The 16,173-nt window shown below is 52.3% G+C and overlaps 1 protein-coding gene across 15 annotated transcripts in view; it reads right to left on the bottom strand.

The window, feature by feature from the left end:
* Positions 1 to 10,259, bottom strand: part of CAMK2G (calcium/calmodulin dependent protein kinase II gamma) — a 55,440-nt gene extending 45,181 nt beyond the window's left edge. For 4 of the 15 annotated variants that reach the window (XM_070364455.1, XM_070364457.1, XM_070364449.1 and 1 more), the window contains exons 1-2: positions 10,064 to 10,254; positions 8,615 to 8,709 (exon numbers count right to left, since the gene is read on the bottom strand). In XM_070364455.1, the coding sequence (XP_070220556.1) occupies positions 8,615 to 8,709; positions 10,064 to 10,128 (160 nt within the window). In that variant the 5' untranslated portion in view covers positions 10,129 to 10,254. Of the gene's footprint in view, positions 1 to 8,614; positions 8,710 to 10,063 lie in introns of all 15 variants that reach the window. The other 11 variants (XM_070364461.1, XM_070364448.1, XM_070364450.1 and 8 more) reach the window with 7 other exon arrangements.
* Positions 10,260 to 16,173: the final 5,914 nt, after the last annotated feature.

Below are 16,173 nucleotides of genomic sequence, written 5' to 3'. Positions count from 1 at the left end.
CAGGGTCCAGAGGGTCCTAGACAGTCACGCAGTTTGACCCTAACTCCACGGAGCTGAGTACCACATTCTGCACAAGTCTTCTTTGAACCCCAGGCTGTGCCGTGGTCCTTGGTCTGACCCTCAGTCATGGAGTCTGGCTATTAACCCACTGGTTTTGAGTCAGACAGCCCCAGATGGAGTCCTAGAGCTGTGAGTCCCAAACCCATCTGAGACTCATTTATTCATTCAGAATATACTTACTGAGGCCTACTATGCGACAGGTGCTGTTTCAGATGCTGGGGATGCAGCAGTGAACAGAACAGACAACAGTCCCCACCCTCAGCAAGCTGATACGCTAGTGGAGCTTGGTCAGGGGACAGTCCGTAAGAACTGGATGGCATGTTAGATGTCATGGCAAGTGCAATAAAGAAAAATAAAGCAGGGCAGTGGGAGAGTGCACACTTAAACTGCATGGTCAAGGACAGCCTCGGCACAGAGTGACATGTGATGGAACGGAGGTGACAGAGCGAGCCAGGTACATAGCTTGGGAAAAAGTTTCCTCACTTCTAAAATGAAGGCAGGGGTATCTGTGGCTTAAATGACGTTTTTGGGTAAATGCTCCGCAGAGTGCCTGGCACTCAGGGAGAGCCTCCTTTGCAAGGGTCCAGCAGTAAGACAGACGAGGTCTCCCAGGCTGGGCCTGTGCCCACGGCCATCACCAGAGACAGGAGAGAGTTGGACCCACTCTCCATCAGCCTGGGCAGTCACGGGGTCTTGGAACACTAACCAAGCCCTCGACCTGGCCCCATAACAGGCCTCCCATTTGGGTGGGGCCCATTGGTGTCTTCAGCCTGCAGGGGAAGGCTACCAGCAGGGTAACCTCCGAGAGAGGACGGCCCAGTTAAAGCCACTGTCTGTGGGAGCCCTGGTCATCCTCGGCCCCAGCCTTATGGGCTGTGGCACCCTGCCATCCTGAAACTCTGCTCAATGAGCCGTGTGGTTTCTGCCTACCACGCTCTCCCTGATCCTCAGGAGGATCCTCGCTCAGGCGGCCAGCACCCCAACCTCTGCAGCTGCTGTCTCCCATCCCTTTCCCCCTCACTTCCTGTCCTGTTCTCCACTGTGTGTCTGGGAAGAAGCACAGGGCTCTGTATAAGCAGCAGCAATGTTTCAGGAACAAGTCAGGTTTGCAGAGCATCTTCTCCAGCTGCAGGGTTTGTCCTATAAACTCAGCATGCTATGCTGTGCTTAGTCACTCAGTCATGTCTGACTCTTTGTGACCCCATGGACTGCAGCCCACCAGGCTTCTCTGTCCACGGGGATTCTCCAGGCAAGAATACTGGAGTGGGCTGCCATGCCCTCCTCCAGGGGATCTTCCCAACCCAGGGATCAAACCGAGGTCTCCCACATTGTAGGCGGATTCTTTATCAACTGAGCTACCAGGGAAGTCCGAAACTCAGAATCCCCAAGTCCCGAAGGGCTAAGGCCACTGACCTGGCCTGGTCCACAGTGGTAGGTCCAGGCCCTGGCTTGACATCCCAAGGTGCTAACACATCAGCCACTGCTCCCGTCACGAAGGCGGCCTTCTCCCTTGAGACACCCCTCCTTTCAGTGACCGCTGAGCTCTGTTCCTAGAGAACAGCCCAGACCTTCTTCAAGGCTGACCCTCTTCCCACCCACCTTTCGACTGGGCTCGTCCCCACCCCTTCACACGGCCCAGCCCCCCCTTCCTGTTTGACAACAGCCACTTCCCGCTTTTGCACAGGGCCACTTCCTGCCTGCCTGTGTGCTACTGCCATGGAGAGACCCACCCCTGCCGGCCTTCAGCCCAGCTCCAACCACAGCCCTCTGCAAGGATTTCCCCCTCAAGAGCTAGGTGGTAACAGGAGCAGAAAGCAGAAGCGGCCGTTATCAAGATCCCCCTTCAGGCCGTCCTGATAGCACCCTCAGGTGAGGGCCAGGCCCTGGACACCAGGATCCCTTGCCTCCCCCGCCTTCTGCACAAGAGCTTAAGACTGGGGTCAGGGCACCACAAAGGCTGAATACCCTTGAAGAGAAGGAAGCAAAGGCGTGACCAGATACAGAGCAGAGGAAGCAGACAGTGAGGAGACCTCGAAACACCTCTCCCCTAGCACCCCGAGGGATGATGCCTACTCCAAACTCACACTCCTGCCCCAGCAGGATGGAGCGCAGGGAGAGCCAGCCAGGTTCTCCACAGCCCTGCAGAAACACACGGGCTGATTCAGTGACGTCTCTAAAACCATGAACGCTAGCATGGACTTCAACTAAGATCCTGCTGACATCTAAACATACAGCCCACTCTAAGCGGGAAAAGACACAGAGCCCTGCTCTGGCTAGGGGGACCCTCCCCAAGTTCTGATGTCAATGACATCCTCGACTTTTCGGAGTTATTTCGAAGGTCTGTGCCTGTGGTCCCAGCGTGGATCAGGAAAAGCTTCCCACAGCCCACCCAGTTCAGATGCTCTGTGTGGGCGTCTCCTCTTGCTTCCCCCTTCTGGCCCTCTGAGGCATCGCTCGGAGGAGAAGAAACAAGGGCAGCACAGGGATTTGGTGTCATAATCCACATTCCCCAGCTGCTTATAAACAGCCCCTAGCCTTGGGAATCCCAAGCTACAATCCCATTGACCTCACCCTGACATTGTGATGCCATAGCCCTTCCTCTTTGAATCTCACTCTAAAGGTGCAAAGTCCCCAATTAAGAGCAAAAGTCTGTGTATCACATAAGAGCAGGGGCCACAGCTTCTAATTCCTTCATATCCATATACCTGGGGACTAGCTGAGGGCTGTGAAAACAGCCCAGTGGGGCCTGAAAAGGCCCCATGTGAACCCCCAAGGCTCTGTCCTTTGAACTGGTGTCCTTTCCTTCTCGTCAGCCCTAAATCAAGCAGTTTTAACTGGGTGGCACGAAGACCTGAGCCTTACTCTGGTCTTTGGATCTTAAGACAAGAAAAGCTTTAACTAAGGAGGACAAGGAGAGAGGCTCCAAGAAGAGGCCCATAGTGAAAGTCTTCCCAAACCAGCTTGGACAGAGAAAATCCCCATGGGGTCACTAGCAAGCCCCAAGAAGGCAAGGCTCTGCCTCTGGACACTCTGAAGGCCAGAACAGGGTCAGCCACTGAGCTCTCCGTGCCCCCAGCAGGGCTCTGGGTGCCTGCAGCCTATGCCCACTGTTTTGGTGACATTTCCTTCATGGTAACCAGCCCCAAGTAAAACATCCCAGGAAGCAGCCCCTAAAAATAGCTCCTCCCAGGGCAGCAGCAAGCTGGGGGAGGGGAAAGAGAGGGAGGAGAGAAGAGGGGAGCAGATGGGAAGTTGCTGCTGATAGGGCCCAGGAAGTAGAGGTGGCGTTTGGGGGGGAAGTGGCTGGAAACATCCCTACCATAGAGCGGTCTCTACCCACAGAGGTATGTTCAGACGAGAGCGAGACCTAGTCAGTGGAAGGGAGGATCTGCTTCACTGGGCTCAGAGCTCTGGGTCTAGATGGAGAGGTGTGGAGGTGATCTATCAGGATTTAGCACAGAAACAAAATATCCAGAATCTGTATTTTAAAGGGAAGAGCCAAAGGGTAAATGATGACCACACTGCTTAAAGATGCTGGGATCTGAGCACTGGCAATATCACTGGCATGCCTACAGCTCAAAACAAACAAACCAGTCTTTTGCGTTCTGGTTTCCCCACCGGCTGTAAGGGAGATCTGCCTGGCCCATGGACAGAGGACAAAGGGCTTCTGCTGAGAGGTACTCGAAAGGTGCAAAGTGCCCATCTCTTCCTGTCACCACCCTTTTGGCACCCATGGGATCAGGCCCTTGTCAGCCTGCCAAGGCTGTCCAGAGCGCAGCACGCTCAGAGATGGGGCAAGAGCTGGTCACACCCACTCCACCCCTTCTCTGCCTCCAGCCTCCGCAGAGAATGGGGTCAGCCACTCACCTCTAGGGTTTCAGCACAGCCTCGAAGCTTGGAGCACAGCTCCTGACAAGGCCCAGAGCAAGCAGCAGGAAGCAAGCAGGGGCTTCTCCTACAGAATGGGGCCCCTTTCAACCTGCATCACCACTCTATGATGCTAGCACCCAAAATCACTCTGGGAAGGGGCAGGTGGGCAGGACGGCAGGCCAGTGTTGTAGGAGCTAAATCACACAGCTCACAGCATGGCTGGATGATGAAACCGACCCTTAGCATGAAGAAGGGGCCTCCAGGCTGTTTCCTCATCCAGCGGGGAGAGTCAGAGGAGCTCAGTCACCTCTACACAGGATGCTCACTTCTCTGTCCACAGAAATTGGTCTGTTTTATCCTCAAGAGGAAAGCGCCGTTTTGGATCTAACCTCCTTAACTGCTTCAAGTCCCGGAGTCCCAGTGTTCCAGTGCTGTATAGATCTCTCCTCCTCCCGCCCCACTCACCGCTGCATCACCCTCCCCTCTCTTCATCCTTAAACAGGAAAGTCTCACTTGGAGATACCACAGGGGACACAAATGTCATGGGGGCTACTCAGGCCAACACCAAGGGGGTGGAGACTTGCAGCTGGCACCACCCGGGGGGATCCTATTTCAGTCCCCAGGGCCAGCTGGACCAAGAAAGGCACAGCCTTTGCCCTTCTGGTGGCCAACATGCCACAATTACAGCCACTCAGCTTGCCACAACCTCGGACGCGAAATGACACCCCAATCTGGGGGCTCAGAAGAGGCCCCTAATCACAGAACAGCCCGTGTGCACAGATGGTCACAGAGCAGTAGAGACACCACCTGGAGAAGGCTGGGCCAAGGTGTGTCTGGTAAATATCAAAGAGCATGGCAAGAGCAACTGTCACGGCTGTCGCTTTTTAGACAGCATTTCTTATATGTGTGGCTCAGTGCCCACCTGCATGAAATCCACTAAGGCACTTGTTAAAAGTGTAGATTCTGAGACTCCACCCCAGACCTCCCAAAGTAGAATCTCTGAATAGAGCCCAGGAATCTGCATTCTTAACCAGTCTTCAAGGTGATCCTCTTGCACACTAAAATTGAAAACTGCTGTTTAGAGGAAGTCCTGACATTGCCCTAAAAGGCCGTTTATGACAGGGAAGGAAGATGATAAGCTGCAATATCTTCCTATATCTCCCACTTGTCTTTTTCCCCAAGCACAAGTCTTTAACTTCATCTGTTCTCTCCTACAGTTGTGTCAGGACTACAGCCTGGTCCACGGATCAGAGAGAACCCAAGCCAGTATCAGGATACAAGGGTTCCAGCAACTTGGCTATGAGTTTCCTGAGAGCCAAAGCCAAAAGGCAATCTGGCTGGTTACACAGTCCATTCATTCAACCTGTATAGGAGGCTCAGTATGTATCAGGCACTTTGTTCTATCAATATGTATCAGGCCCCTGTATCAATATGTATCAATCATATATGTAAAGAAACAGATATGATTCCCATCCTTACCTCCCAGGTCCTGGGGAAGGGGAAGGCTTTTGCTTACATTTAACTTCAATAGAAATTTCTTCACATGGGGTATACAGATTAAATAAATAAACAAACAAGGCAAGTGCTGTTAACAGATTTCATAATATTGCTTCCCATAGCACCTCTTAGTTAGGCTAAGCATCCCTTCCCAGTGAAAGCAACTGGAATTCAGATAAATGGTCCAAATAGAGAAATTTCGTATGATGTAAACTGCTCCAAGGATAAATCCTAAACTACGTAGAAAAAAGAAAGGACCATTTGCCCTTCAACTGTAGCAATATGAGAAATGGTTTGGATATAAGCAAGAGAGTGGGATATGAAATGTTATGTTCCACGAGGTGAAAATCTATATGCATATGAATAAAGATAAGAAGGGAATCTGAAGATTTAAAAATAAAAGAAGACATAAGGGCTCAGGCTCCTGGGGGAGGGGGTGCTCTTAAATCTTAAAATAACGACTTATCATTGCCATCACCTGGCCCACTAGCTCTGCATCCAAGCCTATTTTAAATGCCTCCTTCAGCCTAGCTGAGAGCTAAGCTTGGAATCGCGGGCTCCCTTAAGAGCCCCAACTCCACACCTATTGCTGTTCCAAAGCAAATGGAGTGACATTATGTGACTTTCAGTGACTTTACGCAGACAGACCCGCAGACGAAGACAGTGCTCGACACTCAGCCGCCTCAGCTCTCTACAGCCACCATGTCGCACAGCCACCATCATGGGCCCCTGAGGCCACCATGACAAGAAACAGCAGAGCAAAAGGGTTCTTATCCAGAGCTGACCCCCCAGAAGACCAGGGGATCTCTCCCCATGCCTCCTGGGCCACCTCACCATGGAGGACAAGGAGAAGCAGCCTGACACTCTCTCTTTCACTCTGCAGCACAGAGAATCACAAACAAGAAAGGAACGGGCAGAGAGACTCAGCATACGCCCTTCAGACCTTCATGGATGACCCTGGTGGGCCCACCACATTCCCAGACACAGAAATCCAACACCTGTGGAGCCCTAGACAGACAGACAGTGATGAGTGAAACCCAGCCCCAGCCGCTGCACCTTTATAAAATATACAGCGTAAACTGAGAGGCTGCAGGAAAGCCACGGCCTTCACTCACTAACCCCATGGGCACTAGCCTAGTGGGCACCCTGGCCCAACCCTCCCCGGGAGCTCAAATCCCCTACGCCCACACCTACAGTGCAACCCCCGGACAACTCCCTCCATCTCCAAGACAACAGCCTCCCACTCTCAATCTCCAAACAGTCTTGGCACTGTACCTACCAGCCAGGACCAGGCCTTTGTCCCAAAGTTAACCTGGCACACAGGCCACACAACAGAGCCCCAGTTTTGGCATAACCATCTTGAGAGGGGGAGTTGCTGCCTGAAGCATATGATCTTACACAAGAATCTTCTTGAAGAAAAAAAATCAAAGGGAAACAAAACCTCATCCAGTTTGGGCAGGGAAAAAAGATATCAGCTGGGAAAGATGGGACAAGGTTGAAAGAAGGTGAAGCCTGGAAAGGGACGTGACTGCACAGGTTAGGGAAGTTCAGGTGGGTAAGGAAGGAATAGAAAAAGATAGCCTAAGGCAGGCAACTCCATAAAGTCACCACACCAGCTCTCCTCACCCTAGAGTTCAGCTCGCAGCTGTCTCTCCCACCCTCACCCCTGGGTCAGAGGACAGCGGTGAGACTGGGAAAGCAAAGCATTGCATCATTAACTGGAGACATCAGACACCGGCCCCGTTACTGATGCACACGGGCTATGCTGTGTGGGCACGGGGAGGTATCCATTCTCAAACCGTCATCCCTGCCTGCACCCTGCATCCTTGGCCAGAGGATGTCTGCCAAAGAGCCCAACCCACTGCACTGTCCCCCCTCCCCAAAGGAGGAGGGCATCTGACTGCTCACATATCTCTATGGCAACCATCGCCTCCGACTCAAGGTACCCAGAGAGAAAGAAAACAAACAAATAAGTCAACTTAATAGCCAATGTAGAGGAACAGCAGGAGACAGGGACTGGGAGGAAGACAACGAGTCAACCCCTGCTTGTGGGGATGGAGAGCGGTCCTCCCAGCCAGGAGGCGGACACAGACCTGCTAAACAGGTCCCAGAATAACTGACAAGAAGCCCACTTAAGTTTACAGCTTCTCCAATGCTTAGAAACATGTATTATATCTCTTACTCCAGAGATGCCCAGGTCATTACTAGTCATGGCCCACATCTTCTCCAGGGCATTCTATTGCCCAGTCTTAACTCTTTCCTGAGTCTTATAACCTTTGTCCCAGGACTACACTTTGCAGCTCTCGATGACCTGACCCATCCACATACCTCCCTACTCGCCACAGCTATGAAGAAGACTTCACATTGCTGGGTCTATACCTATCAGATGAGTTGACTTTGGCAAGCACCCAGCACAGGGTGCAGGGAGAGAAGGTTCAAGGTGTGAAGCACAGGGCCTGACCCTCCCCAGCCCCAGGCACTTGGGAGCATCTCACAAGTTAGGCTCTCAGGCCTGGGCCTTCACAATCTTCAGATCCTGAGGCCCAGCTGCTCATATTCAGACCAGGCCATTGAGATTTCCAGACCATGAGGCATCACCCTCCACCCAGGACAGACTGCATCTGCTGCTGCACCACCAACTTTGTAATTTGATCAAAAAAGCAATCAAGTTCATCTGGCAGGATTTGTTCCCGAGAAGCCCTCACCAGTAGCAGCCTCCCTTGATGTTTACAGATTCCCTTCCCTTGGGAGTCTGTTCTGCCGCCTGGTGGGTAGGGGGAGGCTGGGTTTGTCAGAGCTGTTCACTTACTGCATTTCCATCTTAAGTCACCACTGGGGCACAGAGACTAGTGCAAGCCTGGAGTGGCTACCATTGCCCCAAACAGAGATTCCAAATGCCCCAAACGAAGAGCTAGCCACCCACCACTCCCAATATCTTCCCCCTCCATAAAAACCAAACTCCCTTGAGCCTTCAGGGACCACTCCTCCTAGCAGCAATCAACATCTCTTACATCTTCATTCTTTTCTATCTGTTCCCTATATAATTCTCTGCCTAGCTTCAAATGTCACCCACCCTGAAATTCCAACTCTTCTCCAAGAGCTAAAGCCACAACCCCCAACTGGTTCTTCTTCAGAACACTAGCCCTTGGAGGCACCCCAGGGAGAGACTGAGATGGGGAATACTCACCCCGAGCAGATAACTTCTTGGTATTGATGATTTTTGCTGCATACTCCTGCGTGGACGTTTTCTTCACACACCTGCGGACCACAGAGAAAGCACCCCTGGAGGGAGAAGGGGGAAAGAACTGGGACACGGAGCAGAGCAGAGCAACACAAACACACTTCAGGTCTGAAGACAGTGATGCTCCCATCACCAGACCTTTAGTCAAAATCACACACACATACCAGCGTAGTGACTATCACCATCCAACCTGGGGCAGAAGGATGTGGCCTCTGCAGGCCGCTCAACAGATGTGGGTGGAGGACCACGCTACTCCCACGCCCACCCACATCTGTTCTGGGTAAAGCAACAGCCCTAACCTCAGGCTGTGCGTCAAGAGCTGGTGGGAGATGCTTAAAACACACACCTGCTGCATCTCACGGACAGCCCTGCAGTCCCAGCCAAGAAGACGGGAGAAAGGAAGACCCTGCCCTTTTCTCAGCAGGAATAGTTGGGGTAGGGGAAGGAGAGATTAGAAAGAGGGTATGTCTTTCTAATACATGTCTCCCTCAACCATGGGGAGGAAAGTGAGGCTCAAATCCCCCCAGCCGGCTTCATCCCACTGCATCCTAGCTCAACTGACAGCAGGGAAAGAGAGGATCCAGTTGTGGGTCTCAGACATCAACAACTCCCCTTCCCCATGATACTTCCCTCTACACGCCGCCCACCCCTCAATGAGGGCTCGCACTCTCCAGCTCTGGAAACATCCTGGGGGGCGGGCTGGGCGGGGGCTGCAGTGGCCAGGCTCGGCGCCGCGGGTGGGGGTGGGGGGCCGGGGCTGGTGCAGCGGCCAGCTCAGTGCGGAGGGGAGGGGGATGCTGCGGCTGCGGCGCGCGGCTCCCGGGACCACTGCAGGGATGGGGGGAGGGGACGGGGGTGCTGCAGCAGTGCCCAGCAGCGGGGCTGGGATCCTGGAAGCGGCACTAGCCGGGGGCGGGGCCGGGTACCAAGCATCCCCCACACCCGGGCACCGCAGCAGGGTTGGAGCTGCAGGGCCGGGGAGGGTCCTGAGTCTCAGGCGCGTGGGACATGGGACAGGGTGCTGAGTGAGCTCTTGAACGGAGTGGGGAGGGGGCAGCAAACAGGCGGGGTTGGGATTAGGGGGGGCGCCTGAAGGGTGCGGAAGGGGCGGGGCTGGAGGGCGCCCAGGAGCGCTCCGGGGGCTGCAGTCCCCGCGGCAGCGCGGGGTGCAGCAGCCCGGGCAGCTGCTGCAGGGCGCGGAGGGGGCTGCGGGGCAGGGAGCTGGGGGCCAGGGGGCTCCGGGAGGCGGCTGGCGGGAAAGGCTGGGGGTGGGGCGGGCCGAGGGGGCGCTGCAGCGGCCGGTGCAGGGCCGGGGGGCGGGGCGAGGAGCCGCATAGCGCCCGGGCGGCAGGGGCAGGGTGTGGGGGGCCCCGGCTGGCGGCGGACGAGCCGTACTTGCCGAGCTCCTCGAAGAGCTGGTAGTCGTCGGTGAAGCGGGTGCAGGTGGCGGTGGTGGCCATGCTGGCGGGCGGGCGGACGCGGCGGTGCAGCCCGCGCCGACGTCGGTGCACAGTCACCGCCGCCCGGCCGAGGGAGCAAGAGGAGGAGACGGGGCTGAGCCCGGCAGCACCGCGAGACTTTACCGGGGAGAGCGAGGGAGGGAGGGACACCCCCGCGCCGCCCGCCCGCCCCGCCCCCAGCCCCGCCGGCCCCCTGCCCGGCCCCCGGACCGCCCCGGGGGAGGGGCCTCCCGCCACCGGCCCCGCCCCGCCCGGGGAGCCGCTGGGGCTGGGCGGAGGCACCGGGGAGCGAAAGCGGGGTTGGGGGTGGGGGTCTCAGACCCCAGCCACCCGGAGGGGTTTAGAAGGTTCCTGACCTGTGGGCTTGTCCCAGGACAGACCCTACAAGTGCTCAGGATGTGAGTGCAAGTATGCATGTGTTGGGAACGTGTAGAGGTCTGGACCACCGAGTCCTCTGGTAGAGTCCTAAGCCCCGAGTCCGGCTCACACGACGAGAGAGGGCCAAGGTCAAAAACGCCCGTGTCACACTGAAAACTTGGGAGACGCCCCCAATCTGTGCAGAGCCAGCTCTCAGCAGCCTTCCCTCGGGAAGCTGACAGTCTAGACTTGTGTAAGCGTCAGGGCCATTATTAGATAAAATCCTTCAGGCACGGTTTGTTCAGGGAGACCAGGCCAGGGCGAAGGATGCAGGTGTAACTCTGCCTTCCTGCACTCCAGCCTTAGAGATGAGAGAATGTTCTCTCTCTGGCCAGCAAAGAAAGGGATGAAGTGAGAACCACTTAGAAAAGGCTTAGTGCAGTGTGGGCTGGAAGAGCAAGTGGAAGCAAGAAGAAAATAATCCCATTTTCCTTCAGGCACCCTTTGTTTTTATTTATGGCTCATCACATTGTATAATGATGTGTTTACTGGTATGAGAGGCAGCACACAAGAGCATGCTGTCTTAAGTGTGAACTCGGGTTAGACTGCTTGACTTGGGTTTCCGGACGACTCACTGACCAGCTATGTGACACTGGGCAAGTCAAGTAGTCCATCTGTGCTTCAGTTACCTTATCTGAAAATAGGGAAGAATAGTAACTAACTACCTCACAGAGTTTTGAGTATTAATGGACTAAAGCACATAAAGCATTCAGAATAGTACCTGGTACCTAAGTAGAACTGTGCTCGTTATTTAATATTTGGCTTCCCAGTAAATTGTAATAGGGCAGGGCTGCCTTTGTTCACCTCTCTACTCAGCCTCAGACCCTTAGTAAATATTTGTGGGATGAAGGGACTCCTTGGGATGCTGGCAGAGGGAGTTACCATCTCTTTGTCTCCACTGTCAGAGGATGGTAGGAACAGGACACATAACTGTCTTGGAGGCAGAGAAACAGTCTGGGCAGGTTCCTGACCTGCCTGGGCAGCTGTACCCCCCAAGTCTAGAGGCCAGCCCCCACTGGGCAGGGCAGAGCTCAGCCAACTGCTGCTGTTCAGTCTTGATTACAGCAGGACGCCCACTGGGAGTCAGGCTTCCATTGTCAGCAGGCTAACTCGCCAGCCTGGAGAAGGCAGCTGAGAGGCTGAGAGGTGTCCCAGCCTCCCAGGCCTCCTCCCCCAGGGGGTGGGTGGAGCAAAGCTCTCAGGCAGGGCTCCTCTCCTCTCCTTACCCAACAGCCCTTGGAGCTGGTTTGAGAACCAGACTGCCCAGTAGGGGTGATTAAGGGAATGGGAGAGGAAAAGAATTAATAGATTGCCTGGGAGAAGGGCAGAGGGCCGGAGGAAAGGGGTGAGGTGACTGAATATCGTGCCCCACCCCTCCCCAGGGCAACAGGAAGTAAGGCGCTGGGGAGTAAGGCCACTTCCTATCTTGAAGCACAGGGGTAAGAGCCTGGTTCCAAGTGCCAGTGTGGGGCAGGGCAGTGAGATTTTACACACAGGGATGACAGTAAATCATCCACCTTAAAGGCAGAAGTGCAGGCTGGCCTGCACTCCAGAAACAAGGCCTGCATCGTGGTTAATCATCAATGTGTCCTTCCTGAGCTCTCAAGACAACTTGGTTGCTGACCTCCAGATGCTGAAACTTTTATTCATTACTGTAAGGCAGAGTGAGAAAATGAAGGGACATCTCACTTCTTCTCACAGAGCAAGCACAGATCAAGGCTTCTAAGGAGGCCCCTAGGGTATCCCAGGGGAAAACAGAAAAGCAGGATCACAAACCTGACCTGTTCTCGACAGAGGGTGAGGGCTCTACTACTTCGCTTCTCCCGCTGCTCTCAACAGCCTCTCTGACGATTCGGAGACTATACATGCCTTCATGTGCACACACAAACACACCCTGGCACGCACCTTCCTTGATCCCCATTGCTGTCGCACCCACGCAACTTCCAGCCACCGCATGCCAATTAGAGGGCAGATACATATAAATAATAACAAGCTTGCCAGCTCCCTCTGCAACAGTATCTACGGCAACCCCATGGGGTCCAAGAGTTGTGATGTTCTGTTGCAGTTGGTCCCCCGGGCAGCTCCAGCCCTCAATCCCCCACAGCACAGGGAAGGATTACACAGGAAATGGATTTCCTGATAATCACCAGAGGGGCCCCACTAGGTGAACCCTCTGTCATTCTGGTGATCTTTCTTTTGAAGGCTCTGAAAATTACACCAAGGACTGCCCCCTGACTGACAGACACTTCCCATCCTAGTTTTGGAAGGCAAGTTTAGAGTGGGTTTGTACATACATGTTCCGTCATGTCTGACTCTTTGTGACCCCGTGGATTGTAGCCCACCAGTCCTCTGTCCATGGAATTTTCCAGGCAAGAATACTGGAGTCGGTTGCCATTTCGTACTCCAGGGGATCTTCCTGACCCAGGGATTGAACCCGCATCTCTTGTGTCTCCTGCCTTGGCAAGTGGATTCTTTACCATTGCCCCATAAAGGTACTTACTCTTGAGCTGAGGAAAATGGAGCAGTTCAAAGTGATGGTTTCTGTTTATTGAAGTATGGTTGATTTACAATGATATGTGAGTGTCAATTAAACAGTAAAGTGATTCAGTTTTATATTTTTTTCTGGTTATTTTCCATTATAGATTATTACAAGTTACCAAATATTGTTCCCTGTGCTATGCAGTAAATCCTTGTTGCTTATTTATTTTATGTATAGTAGTTTGTATCTGTTGATCCCATACTCCTAATTTATCCCTTCTGCTCTTCCTTTCTCTTTTGGTAACCATAAATTTGTTTTCTGTGTCTGTGAATCTGTTTCTGTTTTGTCAATAAATTAATTTGTATTATTTTTTAGATTCCACATGTAAGTGATATCATACAATATTTGTCTTTGACTTCGCTTGGTATGATAATCTCTAGGCCCATCTATGTTGCTGCAAATGGCAATGTTTTATTCTCTTTTTTAAGGTTGAGTAATATTGCACTGTCTATATATACCGCATCTTCTTAAACCAATCCTCTGTTGATGGGCATGAAAATGAGGTATTTAAAAGCAAGAGGGAGCTTCCCAGGTGGCACTAGTGGTAAAGAACCCGCCTGCCAATGTAGGAGACCAAAGCAAGAGGGATGACACTCTTGAAAACAAAGAATAATTACCTGCTTGTTAGGGGTTGTTGTAAAATAAATTTGAAGAGAATTCACTCTTGTACTATAAGGGGTTTTGAAATCCACAGAACCCTATGGGTTACATGGTCATGCTCCAGCAGCTGCTCAATATACTGGGGTTCCATGTAAGAGTTTGTTAAGAAAAGAGTCCCTGGCTAAAAGAAGTCCCTGAAAGAAGTTTGAAACCCATTGGACCTTCTGAGGTCCCCTCCAACTCTAAGATTCTATAATTAACTTTGGAGAATTAGGAGTGATGAGGTCATGGCCTTTCTCTACAGACTCTGAGAAAATTTATTATTTTGAGGCTTTTGAAACTAGTGAGAAGATGTGATAATGAGCACAAGTAACAATGAGAAAGACAAATGAAAACATTTAAGTAAGTAATTCCCAAACTAGGAGGGGATGTGGGATGCCCCTCTCCCCTGGAAGACACTTCAAATCACAACCATGAACAGAAAAGTTGATATGACCCATCCTCAATGAGAACTACTCCCAACAAAGCCACTGACCTTGATGAGAGTGTTTTCCCATCCCCACTATGACTGAGAGCTGAAAAAAAAAGGGTTAAGAACCACAGACTAAATCAATGACTGCAATATTTCTTAACGGAGAAGCTGAGGTTAAGTGAGGGACTCAATTCCTATTGGGCATAGGGAATGAGATTTTGGGGTGAAAGTCTGAGAATGTTTGGGGTGAGGGCTAAAGCATTTGGTGTGAAGAACTGAGGTATTTGTAATACCTATGGTCTGAGATACCGAGCTTGGAGCTCAGAATTTCAGGTGAGTTGTAGGAGTGGGTTTCAAACGAGTTATGAGGAGTCAAAATAATTGGAGTGAGGGGCTGAGGGGTCAGCAGGGAGGAAATGCCTTCTATTTTCCAGCTAGAGGGCTGGTTCTGAAAGGCAGTTAGATTCTGCCTTTGGGTCCTGCAAGTCCAGATCAGCGCTCCCTTGGCCTCTCAGCCACTCTCCCCTCCACTATCTCCCACAGACTCTGTGCTCCTTGAGGACAGAGGGTATCAGATCTTTCTCCCAGTATCTGCAACTCCTAGCACAAAGCCTGGCATATACTAGGTGCTCAGCATGTACTGTGGAATGAATGAAGTATGGGGCATGGGGCTGAGATAGTTCGGGTGAAGAGGTAGCACCGGTAGAAAGGTGACAGATTGTCATCACAGAAAAAAGGAACTGAGGCGAGGGGCTGGCTGCCTGCATCAGCAGGTATGGCTTGGGCATGCGGGGCCCCCTGGTGGGCAGACCCGAGGTGCACAGGGTGCTTGGAGGGAAAGACAGAAAAGCCAGAGAAGAAGATAAAAATGACAGTTCTCCATAACATCTGTGGAGAGCTTGCTACACAGAAGACACAGGCACAAAGCACTCAGCAGAGGCTATTTCATTTAACCCCATTACCGCCCTGCGAGTGTAGGAGCCAGCAGCCCCATTTTACAGAAGAGGAAACTAAGTTTAGAAAGGGAAAGCGGCTTGCCTGAGGGCAAATAGCTACTCTGTGGTAGAGCTGGGATAATGTGATTGAAGGGAAGTGAATAGAAAGAGATGTGGGGTGGCATGGGGGTTCAGTTTGAATATGCTTATCCAACCTATGGGGGCTTCCCTGGTGGCTCAGCTGGTAAAGAATCCGCCTGCAATGCAGGAGACCTAGGTTCAATCCCTTGGATTGGGAAGATCCCCTGGAGAAAGGAACAGCTACCTACTCCAGTATTCTGGCCTGGAGAATTCCATGGACTGTTCAAAGAGTCAGACATAACTGAGCAACTTTCATATCCAACCTATAGGATCTAGATTGGATTCTTAAACCTAACCCACATTTATCCCAATGTAGACCTGGTCCTGAATCCAGGCACTTACTCAGAGGGGACACTAATCCATCCATTCATTTCTTCACATTATTAAGCACCTTTTCTCTTCCCTGGGTTTCCTGGTGGCTTAGATGGTAAAGAATCTGCCTGCAATGTGAGAGATCCAGGTTCAGTCCCTGGGTTGGGAAGATCCCCTGCAGAGGGAATGCTAACCCACTCTAGTATTCTTGCCTGGAGAATTTCATAGACAGAGGAGCCCGGAGGGCTACAGTCCATGTGGTTGCAAAAAGTCCGACACAACTAAGCGATTAACACTTTCTTTTTTCTCTTCTAGTCACTGGGGAAACAGAAGAGAACAATACAACAATACGACAAAACTCCTGCCCTCAGAGAACTTACATTCTTGTGGGCAGGTGGTGAAACTAGAAAGAGGTCATTTTAGATTGGAATTCTACAGAGAAAGTAAAGCAATGGGTCAGAGAGCCAGGGATGGGGAGGGATTACAAAACTCCTTTAGCTGAAGTTCTTAGCTCTGGCTGCCCTCGGAAAGTGACTTGTAAGGGAGACCTAAATGATGACAAGGAGCTGGTCACTTCAAGATCTGGGACAAGACCATTCCTAGGGGAAGAAAGAGCAGTGATAGCCTGA

Source organism: Bos mutus, chromosome 28, assembly GCF_027580195.1.
Source record: "Bos mutus isolate GX-2022 chromosome 28, NWIPB_WYAK_1.1, whole genome shotgun sequence".
Taxonomy (NCBI): Eukaryota; Metazoa; Chordata; class Mammalia; order Artiodactyla; family Bovidae; genus Bos; species Bos mutus.
The sequence above is the reverse complement of the archived record's forward strand: the minus strand, read 5'-3'. Positions and strand labels throughout refer to the sequence as shown.